This window comes from the organism of the source record quoted next, unplaced genomic scaffold (genome assembly GCF_019419815.1).
Source record: "Pyrus x bretschneideri cultivar Hongxiangsu unplaced genomic scaffold, Pyrus_bretschneideri_v1 Contig63, whole genome shotgun sequence".
Lineage (NCBI taxonomy): Eukaryota > Viridiplantae > Streptophyta > Magnoliopsida > Rosales > Rosaceae > Pyrus > Pyrus x bretschneideri.
In genome coordinates, this window is record NW_025999802.1 from 1,404,100 (window position 1) to 1,429,242 (window position 25,143).

At 33.3% G+C, this 25,143-nt stretch overlaps 2 protein-coding genes and 1 long non-coding RNA gene across 21 annotated transcripts; 1 reads left to right on the forward strand and 2 right to left on the reverse strand.

Moving 5' to 3' along the window:
- Nucleotides 1-72: 72 nt before the first annotated feature.
- Nucleotides 73-15,431, reverse strand: LOC103931887 (U-box domain-containing protein 37-like). 18 transcript variants are annotated; one of them, XM_048573000.1, is made up of 9 exons: nt 15,201-15,431; nt 14,282-14,329; nt 14,108-14,167; nt 11,529-11,534; nt 10,108-10,380; nt 9,010-9,996; nt 5,868-6,143; nt 762-880; nt 73-655 (listed from the first exon to the last, which is right to left on the reverse strand). In XM_048573000.1, the coding sequence occupies exons 7-9, from the start codon at nt 6,100-6,102 to the stop codon at nt 221-223; spliced, it is 789 nt and encodes a 262-aa protein (XP_048428957.1). In that variant the 5' UTR covers nt 6,103-6,143; nt 9,010-9,996; nt 10,108-10,380; nt 11,529-11,534; nt 14,108-14,167; nt 14,282-14,329; nt 15,201-15,431; the 3' UTR covers nt 73-220. The 18 variants fall into 18 exon arrangements, 16 of the variants coding, with proteins under 16 accessions (XP_048428957.1, XP_048428960.1, XP_048428951.1 ...); XM_048573003.1 differs by lacking the exons at nt 14,108-14,167; nt 14,282-14,329 and adding an exon at nt 15,023-15,076 and having other exon boundaries at nt 11,483-11,534; XM_048572994.1 differs by lacking the exons at nt 14,108-14,167; nt 14,282-14,329 and adding an exon at nt 15,023-15,076 and having other exon boundaries at nt 10,108-11,367; nt 11,483-11,534.
- LOC103931888 (MLP-like protein 28) lies at nt 6,225-22,746 on the reverse strand. 2 transcript variants are annotated; one of them, XM_048573009.1, is made up of 2 exons: nt 22,469-22,746; nt 6,225-8,065 (listed from the first exon to the last, which is right to left on the reverse strand). In XM_048573009.1, the coding sequence occupies exons 1-2, from the start codon at nt 22,656-22,658 to the stop codon at nt 7,797-7,799; spliced, it is 459 nt and encodes a 152-aa protein (XP_048428966.1). In that variant the 5' UTR covers nt 22,659-22,746; the 3' UTR covers nt 6,225-7,796. The 2 variants fall into 2 exon arrangements, with proteins under 2 accessions (XP_048428966.1, XP_009339700.2); XM_009341425.3 differs by lacking the exon at nt 6,225-8,065 and adding an exon at nt 21,818-22,263 and having other exon boundaries at nt 22,469-22,739.
- On the forward strand, nt 20,933-22,194 carry LOC125471992. The gene is made up of 2 exons (XR_007254026.1): nt 20,933-21,297; nt 22,010-22,194. It is a non-coding gene; the product is annotated as an uncharacterized LOC125471992 (long non-coding RNA).
- Nucleotides 22,747-25,143: the final 2,397 nt, after the last annotated feature.

Below are 25,143 nucleotides of genomic sequence, written 5' to 3' on the forward strand. Positions count from 1 at the left end.
TTGCGGTTCGCTACTAAATTTGTAATTGTGAAGTACTCTAAGAGTGGAATTGTAGGCTGAGCTGCTATAATCTATGATGAAGTAGCTAGCTAGGTGTAAAAGTAGATGAATTAGGTTACAAAACTTATGTGTAATGTATAAATGTGCAACTTACAATGCCTGCCATTCACAGACAATATACATGCCAATCTCATCATGCCAAAATCATCACACAACAAAATCAAGCTGTTATTTGTGAAGATTTTGGTTTCCCCCACCACATTTGCTTGTATCCATTTAAAGATGATGGAGATTTCGCTTCAGGACGCGAGTACTCATGTTTATTATAATCTGTTGAGATTCGTTGTTCTTGATGATCGTCTTCATCTTGCGTGGACAAGGAGTTCGCGTTACTACTACGTGAGGAAGTCGAGCCAGTAAACATAGTGTCATCAATCACTTCCTTTCCCTTGCATATGATCTTAATATTGCAGCTTGTTTCAGGCGCATTTTGTAGGATCTGACTTGCTATTCCACTCCCTTTCTTGAACCTCAATTTCCTCAGACTTGATTTGGTGGTTCCAACTACTAGGTTTCTTATGTTTTGAGTAGGAATAAGTTCTAGGATTGCCTTGGCAACTGTATCACTCTCAATAAGCATAATCTCCGTCTTAACCTGTTCCGTTAACATCATATTAATCGTCATACAGAGGTTAATTAGTACTAATATACTTGTAATTAAATAGCCATAGAGTGTCTGTACTTCGGAAATCTGGTAATACCTTGGCAGATGAGCAGGCATCAACGTATTTGTGAAGGAGTTTCCTCCTTCTGTCTCTTTCTAGGGCCATCCAATTCTCCATCATAATTGTATTCACACTATTTTTTGGAAGCATTCCTACTGCATATCAGAAGAACCAAGACAAACGTACAGAAACATCTTTCACTAATGATGAATTAATATATACGTTAAAAAAATCAGTTAGTTGATTGAATGCAGTCATAACCCTAATGTCAATCGTCTTTACAGCTTTTGTCAAACCAAAAAAAAAAAAAAAAAAAAAAAAAAACTAGATTTTAATCCTTAATTAAGCTGAAGTTAAAAAAAAAAAATGTCTTATACAAGATTAAAATTTGATTTTAGTCTCTAGACTCTATTTAATTTCAACATATGTATTAAATGTCTCTCTTTTTTCTTTATAATTTTATGGTGTTCATAAATTAAATTGTATGAAAATATTATAAATTTTAATTCTCATTATGGTAAGTATCTTTTGTAAGAAAATATTTTCGTAGAGATTTTTTGGTACACTTATGTTTTGGCATATTTTCTTATGTGCCACTAATTCATTACAATATATTTAGGTACGAACATTTTGGTACACTAGGTTAGTATAATATGTTTAGGTGCGGATATTTCGGTATACTAGTTTATTATAATATATTTAGGTACCAACATTTTGGTACACTAGTTTAGTATCATATATTTAGGTACAAAATTTTTCAGTACACTTATATTTTTGCATATTTTCTTATGTGCCACTAATTCACTACAATATATGACACACCCCGATCGAGATCAGGGCATGCTGGCCGTCACTTTGACCCACTGGGAAGTTGCTCGTGAGTTCCCAAAAACAAAATCGTGAGGGAATGGTAAGCCCAAAGCGGACAATATCGTGTTACGGTGGTGGAGTCGGGCCCGGGAAGTGGTTCGCCCCGGGCCGGGATGTGACAATATATCTAGGTACGGATATTTTGGTACACTAATTTAGTAAAATATATTATGATACGGACGTTTAGGTAAACTAATTAGATGAAATAAAATAAAATAAATAAATTAAAATGTGTATAATAATAAATTTTAATTTTAATGTAATATCTATTAAAAATATAATATGAATTTGAATTTGAATTAAGTACATATTAGATGACTAAAATCAATATTCAATCTAACACAAGATTTTATTAAATTTTAATCTTCTTCAAGGATTAAAGTTCAAAAATCCCAAATCATCTTTACAGCTAGAAAATCAGGTTAATCTGAAATTTGTGTTGAACTCCTGTGGTTAGTGTAAGGCTTTGATGGATTCAACTCAAATCAACAACTCGTACAATTTATATGTATGCTTTATAAGGTATGTCAACCCTGTACCTTCGACTTTGAAAATTATATTGTACTAAATTATAAAAAGAAAAAAGATATATATTATGCGTATTCGATAATATAGATGAAAAGTATGAGTCATGACATAGACTATACATCATCCAGGTTCAATGTATTAGACTCGTACAATTTGGGACTGTTTCAAGAAATGTTCTAATCGTTTTTTGACAACCAAATACAGTTTTGATTTTGTTTGACATAAAAACCTTTAACTGTTTCAAGATAAAAGTTGAGCAATTAAACATTTACTAACAATTTCGACGTGTTTCTAATAAAAGAAAACCAAAGGGTTAATGAACAAAACGGCTTACAAACAAGCCTTCCAAATTTGACCTTGTTCCAACTCACCGGCGGGCGCGTTTACAAAGACACACGCAAACACAAACACAAATAATGATGAGAATTTGAATTAGATTAGCTGAACTTACAAGGTGAAGGAACGTATCGGATCGGTGCAAAGACATGGACGAGGACTAGTATTACTGAAGATTGATCACGATCATGAGTCACCGCCGTGTGACTCAGTGTCCAGAGAAGCGCATCCATGCTAGACTCGCTCTTCTGCCCCCAACAGCTACGTGATAATAACAAGGAACGGCCTCTTCCTCTTCCTTAAAACTATCCTTGAAGTTAAAATTAAAATCAATGGAAAACAGACTTTCATCATCATCATCATCATCAGCATCAAAAGCAGGTTCTAATTCTTCTTCAATTGATGTCAAGGGCAAGAGCAAGGGCGAGGGCATCCTCGTCTCTTCCTTTGTCATCGTCGTGCTTACAATAAAAGCCTTGTTAAACTGCTGGCAGGCGTCGTCGTATCCACAAGCAACCAAGCCCAATGGTTCCAATCTCCGATGCCAATAACGACAGAACGCTGCAAATAGTTTGACTATTCTCTGCGCTATGCTTCGAGTGTCTGGAGATTTTGAAAGAGACAGAAGAAAAAACTGGGAAGTGAAGCAGCCTAGCTAGCTAGCAAGGTTGGCACTTAAAGGAAGCTGCTAAATTACACGTTCTTGTCAACTTGCCCGCACCGCAAGCAAGATCATCAACGTCGTCGTCACTATTCTCTCCTCTATTCATCTCTAGGAGTCATATTTGTTGAAAACATTAGCAGTTGAAAACATTGGCAATGTTGAAACTGTTGCCAGTTTAATGAATGCCCACATAAGTTTTTTCAATACCCACACAAAGGGATGTAGACTTTGGAAATAAAGGTGATCGTATTTTCAAAATTATGTACTGTAAATTTCAAAATATAATAATATGTTCGTATAGAGTTACTCTATAAATAGAGCATTTCGACTGTTATAAAAAAATACAGAGTAAGAAAGAAAAGATCAATAACAATATTTTATTTGTACATCGATGTATAAGCTATTATAAAACATACATACTATTGTTTGCAAGATATTCGCCACAAAGACTAATTGGTACAATCTCAATATTAACATGCTCTAAGAGATTAATAATATTATTTTTATGTTGTATTTGGAAAGGTAGTTTTCATGTCTTTTTGTCTTTGCTGGTACGCCGGCTAGTTGGAATTTGTCAGCGGTGAAGTTTCTCACTTCATTCCTCTTCTTTATTTGTTTCGAAAGTATATTTTTCATAATTATATACCAAAGAAAGAGACTGAAACAGTATAGAAAACGGATCCATTTGGCACCTAAGAATATATTCATATGAAATTACAAATTGTAACGTACTAATGAGAAAATTATTGAGGGGCAACATTTGAATATTAACTTTTAATTTTTTTTTATACAGAAAAATGACTACAATTCTAATTTTTAATTCAGTAAATATAGTTTGGATAACTCGAGGTGAGAGTCCTCCGTTCCATTGTCTGGTAGCCCAGACCCCGTCTTAATCCCATTGTAGATATTGCGATCCAGGTTTGCATCTGGAAAATGGGTTTCTAAATGTATCTTTGATGAAAAAATAAATATTAAATGTTAATTTGATGGCTGACGTGGTAACGTTAGATTTTTTTTTCTTTCACCAACCCATATGTTTTGTATTATAAATGATATTTGTAGGACCTATTTTTAAAAAGAATCACTTAAAATAAAATTTTAAAATCTATAATTGATGGATTAATGGAACCTACACAATAAAACAATTAAAAAATAAATTGACAACACATTTTTTTCATATGTTAATTTGGCAGAAGAAAATTCATATGCCAATTCATGTAAGATTGATATATCAGTTGAAGTTTTTATCTACCTTCAAATTTGATTGCGTGACATTCCTATTAAAATTTGACACCATATTTGGATGGTTTAAATTGTTCGGCCATTGACTCGAAAAAATATTGTTAGACCAGCTAGGCTCAAAATTGTTGGGCTGGTCCATTTTCTTGTAAATTAGGAAGGGTTTTATTTATTTATTTAGGTTATATATAACTTGCTATTAGCTTTTTACATACCAATTCTGATAATATAAAAGTACCAGTAGCTTAGTAGGTATCTAAACAAAATATAAATAACATATCAAAATACTAATTTGTCCACAAATTTAGATTACATAACATACCAATAATGTATTGATATCCTATTTTTTAATATATGGGCCTACATATATATCATGTATGTAATGTATTATCATTTGGAGTACATTGGTACATTTAAAATATCACCCGTTTGATTTTCTTTTGTTAAAAAAACATTCTTTTTTTTGCACCCACAATTCAACTTTGTTTTTTTTGTTACTATCGAAATTTGATTGTCTTTTCTGTTTTTTTGTTTGTTGGACAAACAATATCATTTACTCTAAGGGAGTGGGGGAGGAGGATAATCTAGTAATAATGTGGTTTAAATTCGTCTTTGGTCAGAATGAACCTAAGATCTCTTACTTACAAGTGAAGAAAAATATCACTAGATTGTAATACTAAGTAGCTAGCAATATTGTTTTTTTCTCTTTTGAAATCATTTGAATTAATGAGACATAAATTAACAATATCTTCTTTTATAAGTGAGGGGTCTTAGATTCGGTTCTCGCCAAATGCGAATTTGAACCACATTATTGCTAGCCTATTATGAGGCTAAGCTTACCCCTTCTCCCTTAGTGTAGATAATATCATTTGTTAAAAAAAATAGTAAATTAATTATAATAACAATTTGTGTAATTATAATTAATTAGTAAATTAATTAAAATTAAAAAAAAAGGTAGTTTGATCCAATCTCTAGATGTTTGGTCTAAAAAATTAAAAAACCAAGCATTTAGATCAAAACACCCCTTTAATACTTTGTAATCAGGAAGTTAATTTCATGGTTTCTAATTAAAAGTTTAACATGTTTATGATACAAGTATTTCTAGCAAAAACACTTGTACTTGCCAAAATTGAAATTCCAAACCACAATATCACCATGAATCTGACTGGCCATAAAAAACAACCTTACTCTATTTTTTAATATATGCCACATAATAATACTATGTGTCTACTGAATTTTTATTTTTGCTTCTGAGTTTATTATCCTAAAGTTTTTTTCAGTATTGGATACATAAAGTTTTTTTATCCCAGAATCATGTCGTAAATCTTAATTTTCAAACAGTCTTATACATACGTTAAGTTGACTGTTACGTTAACCGTTAACTAATGATGTGACACTCATGTGGATAATGACTACGCGCCACGTGTCATTAAAGATCCACAAGGAAATTAAAAAAATTAGAAAATTAATTAAAAAAAATTAAAAACTAAGGCTAAACCCACCTCCATTTTGACCCGTACAGATCCGGGCCAGGCTCCATTTCGATCGCCGACCAAAACCCACCGCACGGCCAAAACCCATCATCCCTTCCCTCTTCTCCCGCTTCGACGCCGTCACCAAGCTCGCCCTCAAATGTGACCGCAGATCCGTCATCGTCGGCAAGGATCTGCAGCTGCTGAACCAGAAACAAACGATGAGGAAGCAGCATTGCTCAAGCTCCTCTCCAATGGCTGTCATTAAGCTCCTCTCCCTCTCAACCCTCCTCTTCTTCTTCCTCTCTGCATACAAAGGTAAGCAAGTTTCTCTACTAACTTAACATTCAAAGTTTAAATCCAATAGTACTTCAAAACTCAAAGAAATCAAGCAACATTTTCCCCACTTGTGGTATTTTCTTTTTGGGTTTTCTCCATTATTTCGAAATAATCTAGAAAGCATTCAACTTTTTCACTAATTCTAACATTTGGTTGCTGGGTTTTCTTCATTACAAAGTTTAAACCCAACAGTTTCTAAAAATCAAGGAAGCAAGCAACTTTTTACACCATTTTTACCATTTGGTCACTGGGTTTTCTTCACTTCAAAGTTTAAACCCAGCAATACTTAAAAAAATCAATTATAGCAAGCAACTTTCTCGACCATTTCTAACACTTTACTGCTGGGCACTTTCAGCTGCATCTTCTCCGCCGACATTCGAAAGCACCAAGCTGCAAAACCAGGACCAAGAAAATGAGCCGTTCGTCGGGGTGAACATCGGTACCGACGTTTCGAATCTTCTGTCTCTGTCAGAGCTCGTTTCGTTTCTGCAGCTCCAGCAGATCGACCACATCCGCCTCTACGATGCCGACCCGTACATCCTCAAAGCCCTGTCCAAAACCAAGATTCGGGTCGTCATCAGCGTCCCAACCAACCAGGCGGCGGAGAAGATGCAGGAGGGATTACTGTTGCCGTTGACCGATTCGTCGGAGCTCGAGTGAAAGTGAGTTGGCAGATTTGCGAGCAAGGTTGGAGATTACGGAGGAGAAAACATGAGGCGGAGGATTAGGCCGAAGATCAGGCCGCCCTTGTCACGCCGCCGAGACAAAACCCAGTCACGCCGCACCTTCAAATTCTATGTTTTCATGGTGGTGGAGAGTCCAAATCGGGAATCCAGGTCAGGTATGGAGGGATTAGAGGAGGCATGGGTCGGGTTGGGAGGTGGAGGTGAGGGAAGGACGAGTGCGGGGAGAAGGATGGAGGATGGAGACCGAGTTGGCCAAGACAGAGGAGGAAGAAGGGTCTGAGCGATGGGGGATGGTTAAGATTTAGGTTTAGGTTTAGTTTTTTAAATTTTAAATTAATTTTCTAATAGATACCACGTTATTCGTTAACGGTTGACTGAATAAACAACTTAACAGATGTATAATAATGTTTGAAAATTAACATTTAAGGTATGACTTTGGGATGAAAAAAATTCATACACCAAATGTTAAAAACTACAAAACTTTAAGGTAGTAAATTAAGATTAACCCTAATTTATTCCTTCATTTTTAATGTAACTTTATTTTTCAATAGGAATGCTATCCACACACCCTATTTTACTTTTCACACATCCTTTGTTAATTTTTATCCGTTGATCATTTTCAATTCATCCGATCAGACGGCTAAAAATTAAAAAAGTTCGTGAAAAGTAAAAAAATGTGTGTGGATATCATAACCATTTTCAATATATTTTGCATACCAAACCGAGGGGTGGCTAGGGTGTGCCCCATCCCATCCCAAACTACAAAATGACCTACCTACTCGTGAACTACTATTCTCCCACAGTCCCACTACCTTTAACCTACTCTTAAACTACTATCCTCCTACTTATATGGCTCTACGAACGACACAGTCGTCATATCAAATATTTTTATTGATCACACACATGCAGATAGATCGTGATTGCAGCACACAGATTAATCACAGACCATATATAATGAAGCCGTAAGCCTTCTGTGCTTGTTATGCGTCGGTGCTTGTAAGGTGAGCATCAATATCGTCATGGTGCTTCTCATACTCCATAGTCCAGCGCACGTTGCATCCCTCGCCATTCGGAGTTGCGTGGATGGTGAACTTAGGCTCTTGTAATGCTCCAAAAGATCTCCTTCAATCACTTTGAAAGTGATCATATTATTTTCAGCGTCTATGGCTTCAACCAAGTCCTTAGCAACTTTGGCTTTTCCATCTGCATACATGAAAATCTCACATAATTAATATGATATCACAAGTTTGAGATTAGTTAAGTTGATTAGAACAATGTAAGTTCAAATCTACTCATCAATTAGATAAATTTAGTATAAAATGTCGCTTGTGTATTTTAGGATGGTACATATATATAAAAGAGTACCAATGATGGAGCCACCCACAAGGCTAAGGTGGGATATAGCCCAAGGAGGTTTTCTGTAAGGGTAATGTCATTCATGCACTTATTTTTACTTCTCACACACTTTTCTCAATTTTCAACTGTCAAATAAAATGAATTGAAGATGATCAATGGCAAAAAATTAATAAAGGTGTGTTGGAAGTAAAAATAGGTGTGAATAACACTATTCTTTTGTAATCTCATGCTTATAGCCCATTCAATTTCAATACAAGTTATTATTTAATGTATATTTAGTAAAAGATAGGTAATAAATAATAAGTTTTATGCTAAAAATTATAAATTAGTTTCATCTCCCGTCCCCCTTTATCCTATTTGTAAAAGAAAAAAACCATTTACCTTATGCGATTTAGCCTCTGTACTTCTTACTCGAAAAAAACAAATCATTGTTTTAAATCCACAAGTCAATCCCTATCTCCACAATTCCTTACTTTCCGTTGCGATTTTCCAATGGAGTCACCTTTGGTACATTCTTAATCTCTTTATTTACTTATTCTTGATTTAATTAATTGGTTAATTATTTATATGGTCCTTGAATTAATCGGCTAGGTTATGATTTTGAGAATAATTTATATTCTATTGTTGTTCTTTTATATTGATTACTATATAATTTTATATAAGCAAAAAAAAATAAACGTATGATTTTGTAACATTAATTTGAGTTAGCCAACTCAAGAAAAAAATCCTAACTCCGTCTTTGAAGAGTATTATAGTCGTTATTAATTGAAGCAAGGTAGTTAGGGTTTTACCATGGAACTAATTCCAGTAGACCACAGATCCAACGGTTCCCCAATCACCTTCATGTAGGTCACAGCCCTGAATGATTCTATTGCTGGCATTGGAGATGTGGTGTGGTAGTGAACATTTCATGGAACTTGGCAGCAGAAGCCTTGATTTCAACAGCGGTCTCCAGCTTACCACAATCGCTAGACATTTTCACCAAAAAAGGGTATTTTCCAAATATTATAGGAGGAAGTGTAGAGTTATTTAGCCTATATATAGAGTACTTCTTATTTGAATAAAACTGACTGAAACCTTGCACTTATATAGACGGAGAAAGTGACTGCATTATAGCAACAAATAAAACACATGTTTAATAAGTGAGCTGAAATAATTGCCTCCAAGTAATTATGTTATTAATTTAAAATATAGCAGGTAATAAAAGGATTCATTGGACATGTCTGTAGCAAGTAAGAAAGGATTTGGATTGTCTACCCTCCCCATCTCATACCCTTTCCATCTCCTCATATTTCTGTGGTCATGGTTAAGCCACGTCAACATTTTATATTTTTATTACTTTTTGTCTTATTATTTCTATAAAAAAAAAATCAATATAAAATGTTGACGTGGCTTAACCATGACCACATATTACAGATGGGGATGAGAAGGGTATGAGATGAGGAGGGTAGACAGTCTAGGTCCACTTGTGTTTTATTTGTTGTTATAATGCAGTCCCCTTCTCCGTCTATATAAGTGCAAGGTTCCAATCAGTTTTATTCAAATAAGAAGTACTCTATATATAGGCTAAATAACTCTCCACTTCCTCCTATAATATTTGGAAAATACCCTTTTTTGGTGAAAATGTCTAGCGATTTTGGTAAGGAGGAGACCAATGTTGAAATCAAGGCTTCTGCTGCCAAGTTCCATGAAATTTATGATGCTTCCAACCCCTTTGTCCCATCCTGCAAGCTTCATGCGTACCATTTCGATGTTCATCTTTACCACCACGTAAGCCCCTATGAACAATTATTCATCCCAAACACGATAAATAAGCTTTAGTGGAATTTAAATTAGAACAAAATTAAGGAAGCAGAAACAGAAAAAGCAAAAACCACAATGCTAATTACCATCATCAAGGAAACGGTTCTCTTAAAGAGCACCATGTCCAGATGTTTCCATCATGAGATGAGTTTCAATGCATGCCTTATTAAGCTGCCCTCCCTTATCAATCACTTTTCGATAACCAAGACGTTATAAGCAATGGTGACCCCCTCGATTCGTGATGAATCATGTAAGCACCATACTTGTGCGCGCATCGGTCACTATGGTGGTTCCGGGGTGTTCCCTCAGTACAATAGCAGAAATCAAAGCAATCAGCTTGTCACCATTGATGGGGTTGCCTTTGTTATCCGCAACGCCAATGCGATCCACATTTAATACAATCTCAGGATCAGCTTAGGAAGATGCAAAAAGTACCCAGATTGATCGAGGAAAAACACTTAGTTTTCAGACCTTTGGATATGAAATAGGGTAATGCTAGGAAGATAAAATTTGTAAATAAAATTTGCAAACTAAATGATGTGCCATAAATAGGAATGAACACGTTTATTAACACTTAATAACAATCTAATCATCAATTTTCATTATCATTTAGTTTACAAAATTTTGTTTACAAACTTAGTTTTCCAAGCTTTACCGTATGAGATAATATCACGGGAAAAATGCTAGGGAGACTCAATTTGTAAAATAAATTTTGAAAACTAAAAGATATGGAAGTTGATAATTAGTTTATTGCTTAAGCGTTGATAAACGTACTCATTTCTATTGGTGACACATAATTTAATTTGCAAATTTAGTCTTCCTTACATTATCCATATCACGGAAAAGTACTATAACCCTTTCGAGAATCTGGATCCTCGTCGATCCTTTTTGTGAGGATTCTAGGATCTATCAATTATGTCCGTTCATCGTACATCATGCGGCTAGAAAGAGTACTTGACAAAAACTAACTGTACAATGTACGATGAACAGACACAATTTATAAATCTTTTGGATCTTCAACAAAAGAATCCGGTGAGGATTCTATTGGTTTTGATAAAGCTAAAAGCATGCATAGACCTTTTCCCTTTTCATGTGATACATGTGATTCTGTCAAGATTGTGTTTTCGTAAGACGACTAGCAAGAGTGCCCACGCGATGCTACGGGTTTTAAAACTATATAAAATATGTTGCAAGTTTTAAATATACATGATAAGCCATACTACTTGTATATATGTGGAAATCCAATTACAACCCTATCTAAAATAAGAAACAATGAGTAGAGTTTAACTTCCTTAATCAAATGAGTTTGTTTCTTCACTTTGTTCCTCGTTTCTTCTCGTATGAAGCTGTTTTCATTTTATCTATTAGAAATTGGAAAAATTGAAGTTAATGTGAACAAATGACGGTTGAATTTATTAAAAGGATCCTCTTGCTAACGATTAGAACAATAAAAGGACTAACTGAAAGTTGGAAAAATGACTTATGCAGTTGAAAACTGTTGGCTTACCAGGTCCTGCATTGACGAAAACATTAGGCATTATTAACCAAACATGTAAAGTTTATGTCAAATTTTATATTATGTGTGGTTTGAATTATGGACAATAACAATAAGATAACTGAACATGTCTGATTAATGGACAGACAGTGTTTCAGAGAAAAGTCTCTCTATCTTGATATTTAACACAAAATTTTTAACATAAAGGATTTTGCATATTTAAACATGATAATTGCATGAACTAATTAGGCTTAAAAAAATGGATTCAAGTAGATAGCAGATTAAAATTGAGAACAAAACAGCAAAGTTGTAGTCAGTCGTTGGAAAATGAAAGTTGATTCCATTGTTCCTCTACGTTCCTATTATAAAAAGTAACAACCCTTTTTTATGATCAGTCCCAAATTTTAGATAATGGACATTGCTTATCAAATTCGTATGTATAGATAGCTTGCACGTTGCCATGGGAATGTGAAATAGATTATTAGCATTGTACATAACTGTTAGAATAATGGACTAAATGTGTTATAAGCTTTGTGCGTATATATGCAAAAACCATTTACACAAAACATGTACAACGCATAAATGCTGATTATGAAAACATGCTTACCTATAGGACAAACAAATGTGATGTCAAATGCGTAAAAAAAAAAAAATCACATACTTATTCCCAATGTACTCACAGAGCTTAACCTGAAATCTGAAACCAAATCTTCAATTGCAATGAAACAAAGGACTTATTAGTCATTTGAAAGCTCTTCTATAAGAAGCACTTATACTTTCAAGCGCTTTTTCTAGAAATGTTTTTCCTTGAAACATGTTTGAAGTTTCTATCAAGGTTCAAATTGTAATACCCTGAAAATTTAAATATATGAATTTTATATTCATAATTGTGAATATGTGAAAAAAATCGGAATTAAATCAATGTATGGTCCCAAAGATAGAATTAGGAAAATCGTAAAGTTTGGTTCCGGGAATTATTATAATGTACGTATTCGTGGTATTGAGAGTTCATATTATTTTTAGGAAATTTATATTAATTTATTTAAGTTCAATTTTAAATTAAACGGTTTACAAGATTTAAAGTTTGGAAATTAACTATTTAAAATCGGTAGACCTTTGCAAGTCACAATTTATATTTTTGAATATGGCTTTAACTCACAAACATGTAAGCGAAAATCGTTGGTAAAGTGGAATTATAACGAAGAAGTTATTAACGATAGAAGTTGAGGGTAAAATAATCATTTTGACATTAATGAGAAGATTCCAGAAAATCTGGAATAAAAGGGAGTGCCACGTGGGTGGCTGTGGTTGAAAGGAAGGAGAGATAAGGGAGAGACTGGGACCAATGGAAAGGGAGAGAAAGGAGGGAAAGTAGAGAAGGAAAAACATAAAAGGGGGAGGGTGGGAAACGGGTCTTTTGACCTGTGAGACACAACTGGCGGGATTCGTGGTCTCCCGACCAATTTCAGGCGACATGGTCCCCCACGTCCTGAAGGTCATCTCTCATCATCTTTTCTACCTATTCCACCCCATTTTGGAATGAAAATGGTCTTGGAATTGGGGAACCCACACCATGGGTGCCGTGAGAACCCTTGCTCGAATTCTAACAATTGTGAAAGGTTTCCCTCCAATTACCACCATTTCTAGACTTCCCTTGGGGCCTACAATAAAGCCCAAACAACTGTAGGGGCAGCGGACCATCAGAGGCGGATCGAAGCACACCCATTCTAGGATTTTAGACAAATTTTGGTGAAATTTGAGCTTTTCCAGACCAAATTGAACTTGGACACATGTATAAAGTTTGTTGTATTCTTTAAGATCTTCATTTCTATATTTTCTTAGAATTTTTAAAAATACTGAAATTTTTTGGTAAATTGAGACGGACGACTGTCACTGGCGATGGCGCACGGCCAGAGAGCCGACGTTGCCATTTTTTATGTAAATTTCGATATTCTGAATTTATAATTGGTAACCATTTTGTATAAATTGGGTTGTGAATGTTGAATATGATGGTTACTAGAATATGGTTGTAAATCGGTAAAATAATGAATTGTGAACTACAAATAGCTTGATCTCTGTTTAGGGTACATAGGCAGTCTAACGAGACGTTAAATGCAGCCATAAACTATGTGAGTTTAAATAAATTCGAGATTAAAGGTTGCTAAAACGGAAATTGGTCCATAAAGGGAAATGGCGTTAAAATATGAAGATAATGTCGTACATTTGGTTTGGAATTATAATTATGGAGCGTTAGTGAAACTTAAGTTGAGATTGTAATTGTAGATACTTAACTAAACTAAATTAAATATTTTGGGACTTCCCACAAATTTAATTCCCGAAAATAAATAATTTGAGCCCAGGGCGTGACACAAATGCTCCCTTAAAAAAACATAGAAGTGCTACTTGAAGCATCTGAGATAAACAAAACACAAACTGAAAAATGAAAAGCAAGTTACTTGTACATGAAATTATGTTCACTCCAAAAACTACACTATTCAACTTTAAAACGCAGGAAAAATGAATATTTTGATAGAAATTTCAAAGAGGCTAATTGAACTACAAAAACATAATTATAATGCACGCATATGTACCTGGCAATCCAAGAAGGCAAGAAAGAAGCTTTTGCAAAGCAGGTAATTGACTTAGTAAATCTGTGCTATCAAGACACAAAAATCAGAGCATGCTAAAACTTTTTTGTGCATTCATTGGTTCATTGTTAAAAAACAAAAAAAAAAAACAAAATATTGCAGAGAAGAGATTTTTACCTAATTTTTCAAAAATGATGGTGGAGCTGCAGCTGCTGCAGTCTTATTCTGTGGAGTTTTTCATGTTATAATCTCAAGTAGAATACACTTACATACAGTTGTTAAAAACAACACTTGTATAACACTTATACCAAGATTTACTCACATTCTTGGTTGTGAGTTATTGATTTGGTATTTTTAATCAATTTTTACATACAATTAATAATATAGATTGTAGATTTACACTCGTTGTTCTTTCCTAAATTTTTATTCTCAGTTTCTTATTTATTATTAATTCATAAATAAAAAAACAATTTTTTTTTAAATGAAAATAAGGCGGAGAATGCAGAAAATAACATATTCACTGGGGTATGAAAACTAATATCAAATCAGTTACTCAATGCATCAACAAATATAGTAAATCTAATTATCCATGAGTTCCAAAAAACCTGAAGCTTGTAACAATGCTGAAAAGCATACTATGTATTTAATCAGATCACAAACAATCCCATGATATCTCACAATATCATGAAGGCATAAACACATATAATTATCAAGAAGAACACATAATTATTAACCCACTCCTCCACCGCTTGACCCCTTTGATCTGGAAAACCAAATAAAAAATTTCAACCAAAAAGAACTAATTTAACAAAGCAAATACAGTATACAAAAACAAATATTCAATTTAGCTTCATTTAGATTACAGGAAGTCCATTCAAACAACCAAAAGGATATAAATAAAAATATTCAAGAACCAACCCTTTTCTAAGATCACTGGTTCTAGCGTTCAAACCAAAAAACTGAGACGGTTACCTGAATTAAATGAAAATTAAAATATAATTAATTTACTCTTAACTATGGTTTTTTTCAAGAAGCAGAAAAACCTAAAAATATCCCAAACAATCTCAAATTTTGAAACTGATTTAAGCCAACTTACCATGAAATTACAGTTGCTTGAGAAATCTTCTTCAGATCAGGATGGAATAGGCATCGCAGACTGCGTTTCTCGGAAATCAGTAAAAAAACTGGAAACAGTACAAAAGCTCCAAGGATGTTATTTTTGGGTGAGTCTGGGTGGTGGTTCTCGGTTTTACCGAGAGGGAGAAGGAGAGTTGCAGAGGGGGGGACAGATGGGAGAGGGATGAGAGAGTGACAGTGTTGGGAGATGGGGGGGTCTGAGTGGGGTAGAGAGAAGTGAAGAGTGAAGTGAGGGTTGAGTGAATTAGTGGGGGTGTAATGGTGAGTCAGATGGATTGGATGAGTGATAGAAACCATAGGAAAATTCCAGAGATCCAGCTGGAGGGCATGCAAGACCGAAGCAAAAGGAAAATTGGACGCGTGGAATGAAAGGGTAAAATGATAAAAAAAATAAAAATACAAAATAATCAAAGAAGGTTTAACAAAATATTCCGGTATTGTTTATTTTTAACGAAAAATCATATTTATACTTTTCTTTGGTACTATTTATTATACCTTTAAAAAAAAAATTTCATTAAAAAAGAAGTTTTTTTGAAATTTTCATTAATTTTCTTAGTAATCAAAGGGTGCTGATGACAGACGCGAAGGAAGGACAAAATGAACTTTTGCCTGTACCAAAGTGTAAACAGCACGGAGACTAAAGCAGAAATCAAGGGTGTTTTCGCCATTTCACTGTTGATAAACAGTGCTCTCTCACGGGATGAACAACGCTTTTCTGCTAAGCTTTAGTACATAGATAATGTCTAAGAAAATGATAGATGTTTTTTTTTTTTTTAATTTTTTTTAAAGAAAACTAATGAAAAAAGTTTTAAAATTTTGAGTTTTAATAGAAAATCACCTAATAACTTTATTTAATGATAAGGACAAAAGATTAAAAAAAAAAAAAAACCAAACAAAAACTTATTCAACCCAAAGCGCGTGTGCATGTTAGCAATGCGAAAGTAAGCATCTACCAATTCAACCGAAAACCAACACTGCAAAAGCAGCACACAAATTACTTTTTAAATATTTCATCAAGAAGGAAAATGTTCAGGAAGAGAGAGAGAGAGAGAGAGAGAGAGAGAGAGGAGAGAGGAGAATGTCAACCAAATCCATTCAAACTAACATCAACAAATCCAAAAATTTTAGAGAGAGAGAAATTTGAGATAAAAAAATATATTGCTGACATCAATACTTGACTACCACTTAGCCCTACACGTGGAGAAAAACTTGTGTGGGGCTTTGTTTGCCACTGGATTTTGCTGAGTGACACTACAATCCAATTAAAACTTGCCACATGGTAAGTCTTAAATATTATCTTTTATCATTCTTTTATATTTAAAATTCTCATAATTATTTTTCCTACTAATTAATATACATCATGAGATTAATTTGATGTATATTTTTCTTCTCCCCCTCCCTCTTTTTCTTCCCAAATTTTCCCTTTTGGTACTTTTATGTTTTGCCGTAGAAGTCTTCAGTTTCTTCTCTCTCTCCCACTTCTACCATCATGTTAAAGATGGATAATCAACCAAAATAGTTGTACTTCAACCAAAATAAAGTGAAGGATAACCAATAAATTGTGAAAAGATCAACTCGATTGTATGGAGTGAGTCTGCAAGATTGTATTTGGAGTTTCCTACAAAATATTCTAATCCTTTATAGGAAAAACATAAACACGCAAATTACAACTCAGAGATATATAAAACAGGATGAGCTGTTGGGCAATGAAATTGTGCTTATAATTGAAAAAAAAAATTAATAAACAGCTTTTGTAAAATAAAAATAAAAAAGAAAAAAAAGAAAAGGAAAAAAAACGAAAAAAAAGAAGTATAGGTTTGGAGAAGATGACTTTGTTTTTGCCCCATATTCTTATGAAGAAAGGAAATAAAGAGGGGGAAGGAGACTGCACACGGCAGAGAAAACTGGGGAAGAAAAATAAGCGAGAATGAGAAGAGGAAAAATAAAATGAAAAAAAAGGAACAAACAAATTTTGTTAAACATCAAGCCTGTGTTAGAATATATATATATATATATATATATATATATCACAGTTTTATTTCATTATAGATGGAGAAGATGGTTTAATTTTTTTTCCCATTATTCTTATGAAGGAAGGAAATGCACAGAGTGGGGAAGAAGCCGGCACTGGCAGAGATAAAATTTGAGAAGAAAAAGGGAAGACAAAGGAGATCAGAGGAAAATTGAAATCTTAAATTAATCTTATATCAATTAATAGGAAATATAATTATGAAAGTTTTCAATATTAAAGAAAAATAATAAAAGATAATATTTAAGACTTGTCAGTTGCGAGTTTTGATTGAATTGTAGTGTCACTCAATAAAATCCAGTGACAAGTAAAGCCCCACACAAGTTTTTCTCCTACACGTGAGGTAGCATCTCATCATCACCCCATGATCAAATTATGGAATTCTTTATTAATTTTAACCCTAACCAACTAAAACTTAAAAATAAAAAAATATTAGATTACTTTCCTCAATGAAAGCACATCAGCTTTTCTGATATTTCATTTATGCTTTTGTTGTTAATTTTGTATTGAATAAATTAAAGGGAAGTCAAATAAATTGTTTGAATAATGTTAAGGAACAAATAGGAATGTGAAAATCATTATTCTAACTCTATAAGAATATAAATATTATTTTCAGTGATTCATATGATAATGAGAAGAGAGCTTCAAATTTTGAACATTTTAGTATTCAATTTTAAAAACAGTGATAGTGCTAGTTTTTTATTTTAAGAAATAATCAGTGTTTAGTTTACGAAATAGTTAGTTTTTGGTTTAAGAAATAGTCAGTGTTTAGCTTACGAAATAGTGACAGTACTAGTTTACAAAATAGTGATAATACTAGTGTTTGGTTTAAGAAATAGTCAGTGCTTAGCTTACAAAATAGTGATAGTACTATTACTTGGTTTAGTAAATAGTCTATTTAGTTTACGGAATAGTGATTATGACATCTCACATCGTGTAGGGTAGTGAATCCTCTAAGTTTTATATGTATATTCTCATCTCTATCTAGCACGAGGCTTTTTGGGAGTTCACTGGCTTCGGGTTCCATTGGAACTTCGAAGTTAAGCGATTTCGAGCGAAAGCAATCCCAGGATGGGTGGCCCACTGGGAAGTTCTCTTGTAAGTTCTCAGAAATAAAACCGTGAGGGCGTGGTCGGGGCCCAAAGCAGACAATATCGTGCTACGCCGGAGTCGAGCACAGGATGTGGTGGGAATGATAGTACTAGTGTTAGGTTTGAGAAATAATTAGTGTTTAGTTTACAAGGTTTAAGAAATAATCAGTGTTTAGTTTAAGAAGTAGTGATAGTATTAGTGTTCCGTTTAAGAAATAGTCAGTGTTCCGTTCAAGAAGTAGTTAATGTACAGTTTAAGAAATAATGTTCGGTTTAAGAAGTAGTCAATGTTCAGTTTAAGAAGTAATCACTGTTCTGTTTAATAAATGGTGACAGTATTAGTTTTTATAAAACTGAATAATGAAAATTTTCTTTAATTTTGATTTTGTAATATTATTACTTAGTTTGTTCTAAAAAAATTGAAAGAATAGTCAAATAAACAAATAATAAAATAAAATAAAAAAATTGTTTATAGAGTGAGATGAAAGGAGACATAAGAGTGGGGAGAGGTGAAAAAAGAAAAAAAGAAAAAAAGTTGATGTGGATGAGTGAAGTGAAATGAAAGAGAAAAATTAATGGAAATATGTGAAAGAGGGAGAGAGAGAGAAAGATGTTGAATGGTTGACCGAGAGAGAGTATGTGAACGTGTGTGATATAATGCGTGGTTAATGTGTTTGCCCTTTTTTTATTTATTATTATTATGTAAAATTTTTGCCATTTTCATTAAAAGTTAATTATTTTTTATTAAAGTTTAAGCTATTTTTATTAAATAAAGTTTATTAATGATTTTTGGTTAATTAAAAGTTTTGAGAAGCACTTTTCATTAAAGTTTCATTTCTTTTATACTTATTTGTTTATCAAAAAAAAGAAGCAAGTCTTTTAAATGGGATTGATTATCCAATAAAATAAAGGAAACTTTAACAAAAAATTATCGGTACTGTTTATTTTAACGAAAAATTATATTTTTACACTAAAAAATCAACCCTAGTACTATTCACTTTACTCTTTATTTTGTCCTTATCGTTAAAACTCAAAGTTTTCGAGTTATTTTTAATAGTTTTCCTACTTTAACGAAAAGTTTCCGATACTATTCATTTTAACGAAAAATCACATTTTTACACTAAAAAGTCAATTCTGGTACTATTCATTTTGCGCTTTATTTTGTCCTTATTGTTAAAACTCAAAGTTTTCAAATTATTTTTATTAATTTTCCTTAAAATAAACCATTATCCAGCAAATCTTTTAAAAACTATGGAGCAAACCACCATCAGCATATGCTAATTAATTAGCCAAGGTATCGCAGGATAATGGAAAGACTCTGCAAGCAGTTTACCCTTTTGATATGCTATGACTTATTGGACGAGTCGGATTAGCATTTTCCTGAGTTTAATGGCGAAATTAGCACGGATCCTCTGTATAGATGTTTTTTATTTTTTGGGAAAAGTATAGATGTTATTATGTGAAATGTAATTTATATTGTAATGAGTAGTGACTTGTGGTTAGATTAACAACAATCATCACAGCTCTAGTTTCATTCACCCTTGGATTCAGATAGGCCGCTGGACATGGGGTCGACATCACCAGCATGTCCTTGGCAGAACCTCGTCTTTTCATATCAGATGAACATTTACCTGTGTCTGTCAGGGAACAAAAAATTTTACTTTGTGACCAAAGCGGTATGTTCACCTCATGTATCGGAGGTTAAAATTTTTGTAGAGCAGTGTCGTACTCCAAGTGCACAAGTTCTCCTTGTTGCTCTTCTACAAATTATGCGGTCACATCTGTCATATTGAAGATTTATACTTTGTTATAGGAATTTCAACGGTATTTGGAGAGTTAGCTCGTCCATCGTCATCTTTGAATTATTGAATTTGCTAAAAAAAAAATTATTATTAACACTTAAAAAAATCTCATTTTGCATTTCAAATTTTATATAAGTAGAAAGAAAAATACATTTATGAATAGTATAAATGAAATTTTTGAAATACTAATAACAATTCTTTTTGCTAAATTATATTATCTTATCTTTATCTTCAAATATATATAAAAAACAAGAATGTACGGAAAGTGAAAATGAATGTGTATATACCCCATATTATATATCATATGTTATATTAGACATGTCCAATCAATCCTTTTCTTACGGACCTAGATTGTATGTCCTTCTCATCTCATAACCTTCCCATTTCCTTTTATATTCTGTGATCACAGTTAAATCACGTCAAAATTTTATATTGATATATTTTTATAAAAATAATAAAATAAAAAATAATGAATATATAAAATATTAAAATAGCTTAACCGTAACCATAGAAATAAAACAGAATGAAAAAGATATGGAAAGAAAATGGCCGACAATCCAGGTCTTTAATAAGTGAGCTGAAATAATTGGCTCTGCTCAGATTATGTTATTAATTTAAAATATAACAGGTAATAAAAGGATTGATTGGACATGTCTATAGCAGTTAAGGAAATGATTGATTGGATATGTCTTATATAACATATCATATATAATATGGGGTATATACACATCTATTTTCACTTTCTCCGCATTCCTATTTTATATATATTTGAAGATACAGATAAGATAATATAATTTAGCACACCCCTTAACTCTTCAAATATAGTTGAAATTCCTATAACAAAATATAGATCTTCAATATGGCAGTTGTGACTGCATAATTTTATACAGTTCACACCCACTTAGTTATACTTGTCAAAACTATGATATTATTTAGTTGGGTTGCTCAATCCTCTCTCGCCATCTGCTCTCTCCGTCCCTCGATCCACCTCACCCACCGCCAAATCTCAACGCCATGTCCTTAGCAAACCACAGGGCATCGCTAAGGACCAGCCGATGCCTCGCCGACGATCGTATCACTGATGAAGTGATGCCCTGATTACAAATCTGAAGAGGATGGTGAAAGAGATGATGAGTAGGCTCTTTGTCTCTACATTGGCTTCATTTCATCTTCCAAAAATTGTTTTACAGACGTACCTATCTTTTTATGTTTAGAGTTTCTTTCGATTTGGAAATGCGAGCAAAATTGTGAGAAATTCCAAACCAAAGTATCACCAACGTGACTGGCCATAAAAAACAACATAACTCTATTTTTTGATGTAAATATTGCATCAAAAACTCTACTTTTCAATATATTTTGCACACCAAACCGAGGGGTGGCTAGGATGTGCTCCAGCCCATCCCAACCTACAAAATGTCCTACCTTTAACCTACTCTTAAACTACCATCCTCCCACTTAAATGGCTCATCCCTACCCCAGATTTGGGGCTGAGTCCGCGCCTCACTATATCAAACAATTGAAAGAAAAGATAAAGAGGTTGATCAACTATATAATTTTTTCATTTTAGCAACATAAAAAAGCCACAAATTTTGCAAAAGATAACATAATCACATGAAATAAAGGACATACACCAATAAATAAAAGTTCGATAAGGTAGCCCTAACCCAGACACATCTTATATATATAAACACACAAACATGATTTGATATGAACGAAACAGTAGTCATATCAAATGTTTTTATTAATCACACACATGCAGATAGATCGTGATTGCAGCACACAGATTAATCACAGATATAATTAAGCCTTAAGCCTTCTGTGTTTATTTTGCATCGGTGCTTGTAAGGTGAGCATCAATATCTTTGGAGACCTCAACTACACACTGGAGCAATGTATGTGGATCTTCAATATCGTCATGGTGCTTCTCATACTCCATAGTCCAGTGCACGTTGCATCCCTCGCCTTTCGGAGTTGCGTGGATGGTGGCCTTGAAGCTCTTGTAATGCTCCAAAAGATCTCCTTCAATCACTTTGAAAGTGATCAGATTATTTTCAGCGTCTATGGCTTCAACCAACTCCTTAGCAACTTTGGCTTTTCCATCTGCATACATGAAAATCTCACATAATTAATATAATATCACAAGCTTGAGCTTAGTTAAGTTGGCTAGAACAATTTAAGTTTAAATCTACTCCTCATAAATTAGATAAATTTAGTATAAAATGTAGCTTGTGTATTTTAGGATGGTACATAATATAAAAGAGTACTATAGTCGATATTAATTGAAGCAAGGTATTTAGGGTTTTACCATGGAAATAATTCCAGTAGACTACAGATCCGACGGTTCCCCAATCACCTTCATGTAGGTCACAGCCCTGAATGTTTCTATTGCTGGCATTGGAGATGTGGTGTGGTTTGTGTGTGAACATTTCATGGAACTTGGCAGCAGAAGCCTTGATTTCAACATCGGCCTCCACCTTACCACAATCGCTAGACATTTCCACCAAAAAAAGGGTATTTTCCAAATATTATAGGAGGAAGTGTAGAGTTATTTAGCCTATATATTGAGTACTTATTTGAATAAAACTGATTGGAACCTTGCACTTATATAGAGACCTGGTTTCTCCGCCCTCACAGTTAAGCCACGTCAACATTTTATATCACTATTATTTTTTGTCTTATTATCTTTATAAAAAAATTAATATAAAATATTGACGTGATTTAACTGTAATCACACAAAATAGAAGAAGATGAGAATGTATGAAAATTGAAAAGACAGAAAAGCCGGGCCGCTTATATAGACGGAGAAGGTGACTGCATTATAGCAACAAATAAGACACATGTTTAATAAGTGAGCTGAAATAATTGCCTCCACTCAGACTATGTTATTAATTTAAAATATAGCAGGTAATAAAAGGATTGATTGGACATGTCTACTATAACATATCATATATAATACGGGGTATGTACGCATGTCTTTTAATTAATTTTCGGTCTTCAAATCGAATAAATTGAAGAATATAAAATGATTAAGATTAACAAATAGTGTGTGAGAAGTGAAAAATAGTGTGTGGATAGCACACCCCTATAATATATATACACACACATAGGGCATTGAGGGGGTGCGAAATGTGCAGTCGCCCAGGGCCCCAAATTTGAAGAGGCCCCCAAAAGTTTTGTCACCTAATATTTATATGTAATAATATTCTATATTTAAAATTGCTTTTGTTATGAAATAATGTTCTATATTCAATAATTGATTTTGTTAGCAAGTTAAAATCTCATCTTACACTCCTTATAAGATTAATTTTTTTCTTTCTAAATACAAAAATTTAGAGTACAATAAGATATTTTGAGTGCCAATAATACACCATAAAAGACGGTATTTTTTCAATATTATTATATAATTATGTTACATATTCAAGTGAAACTTTAAAGTCAGAGTTTTTGAAGTTCGTTTTCTTCTTTGGTTGTTTACGATTGAACTGCTTTTGATTATTTAGTGAATGTTATGTTTGTAGCTCTTTTTACTTATTATTAATGACATTTAAAAACTTGCAATCAGTGAGTGCTAAACTTTGTTTTGATTTAAGTGATTATTTTCTAGCATCAATACATTGTCCTACATTTTTTAAGACTTATCTTAAGGAGGGGCGCTTTTAATTTATAAATTTTACACAGGGCCCCCAAAACCTCAGAGACGGCCATGTGTGTATATATATATATATATATATATATAATTGAAGATAAAGATAGTATAATTCAGCAAATTCAATAATTCAAAGATGGAGATGGACGAGCTAACTCTCCAAATTCCGTTGAAATTCCTATAACAAAATATAAATCTTCAATATGGCAATTGCGACCGCATAATTTGTAAAAAAGCTTCTACAAGCAACAAGGAGAACTTATGCATATGGAGTAAGATACTGCTCTACTAAAGATTTTAACCTCCAACACATGAGGTGAATGTATTGTTCACAAAGTAAAAACCTTTGTTCCCTGACAGATACGGGGACATGTTGATCTCATATAATTGAGCAAATTAAATAATTTCAGTGGGAGGCAACAATCATGACGGGCGAGCTAAATCTCCAAATCGCATTGAAGTTCATATAACAAAAGATAAATCTTCAATAAGGCAGCCTCACCACATAATTTGTATAAAAGCTTCTACAAACAAAGAGGAACTTCTGCATTTGGAGTAAGATAACGCTCTACTAAAGATTTTAACCTCCAATGAATGAAGTGAACCATACCGTATTGTTCACAATTAAAAATCTTTGCTCCCTGATATGGGTATATGTACTCGTATATGAAATTACTGGGGACAGAAAATTAAATACAGGGTCCTGCCATAGACAGCCTTGTGATATTCAACCCATGTCCAGCGGCCTATCTGAATTCAAGGGTGAATGAAACTAGAGTGGGAGAGTAATGGCTCTGTCTCCTATGGCCCAAGTATTAAACACAATTCGGTACGTAACAGGCTGTGATCATTAATTGTTGTTGTTGATCTAACCACAAGTCACTACTCATTACTGTTGAAGATAGAAACCATATCAGCGGAAGATTGTCTGTTAGAAATGCTGTTAATAGCTGTTAGAGTTTGCTAAGTCAGTTAACTTCAGTTTAAGACACAAGAAAGCTCATGAGAGCTATATAAATTTATAGTAGTATCTATGTAATTCATTCAAAAGTAATACACTCAAATAGTATCTCTCTCATCAATTCCTTTCTTTTCTGCTTTCTCATTCATTTAATCTTTCTCTGAGTTCTTCATTTTCATCTGTTAACAATTATAATATTAATTAAATTTCACATAATAACATCTATGGAGAGGTTCTGTTCTAATTTAGGTATTAAACCAAGGAAAATGCTAATCCGACTCGCCCAAAAGATAATAGCATGTCAGAGAAGTAAAAACCACTTGCAGAGACTTTCCATTATCGTGCATGCCTTAGCTAATTAATTATCATATCC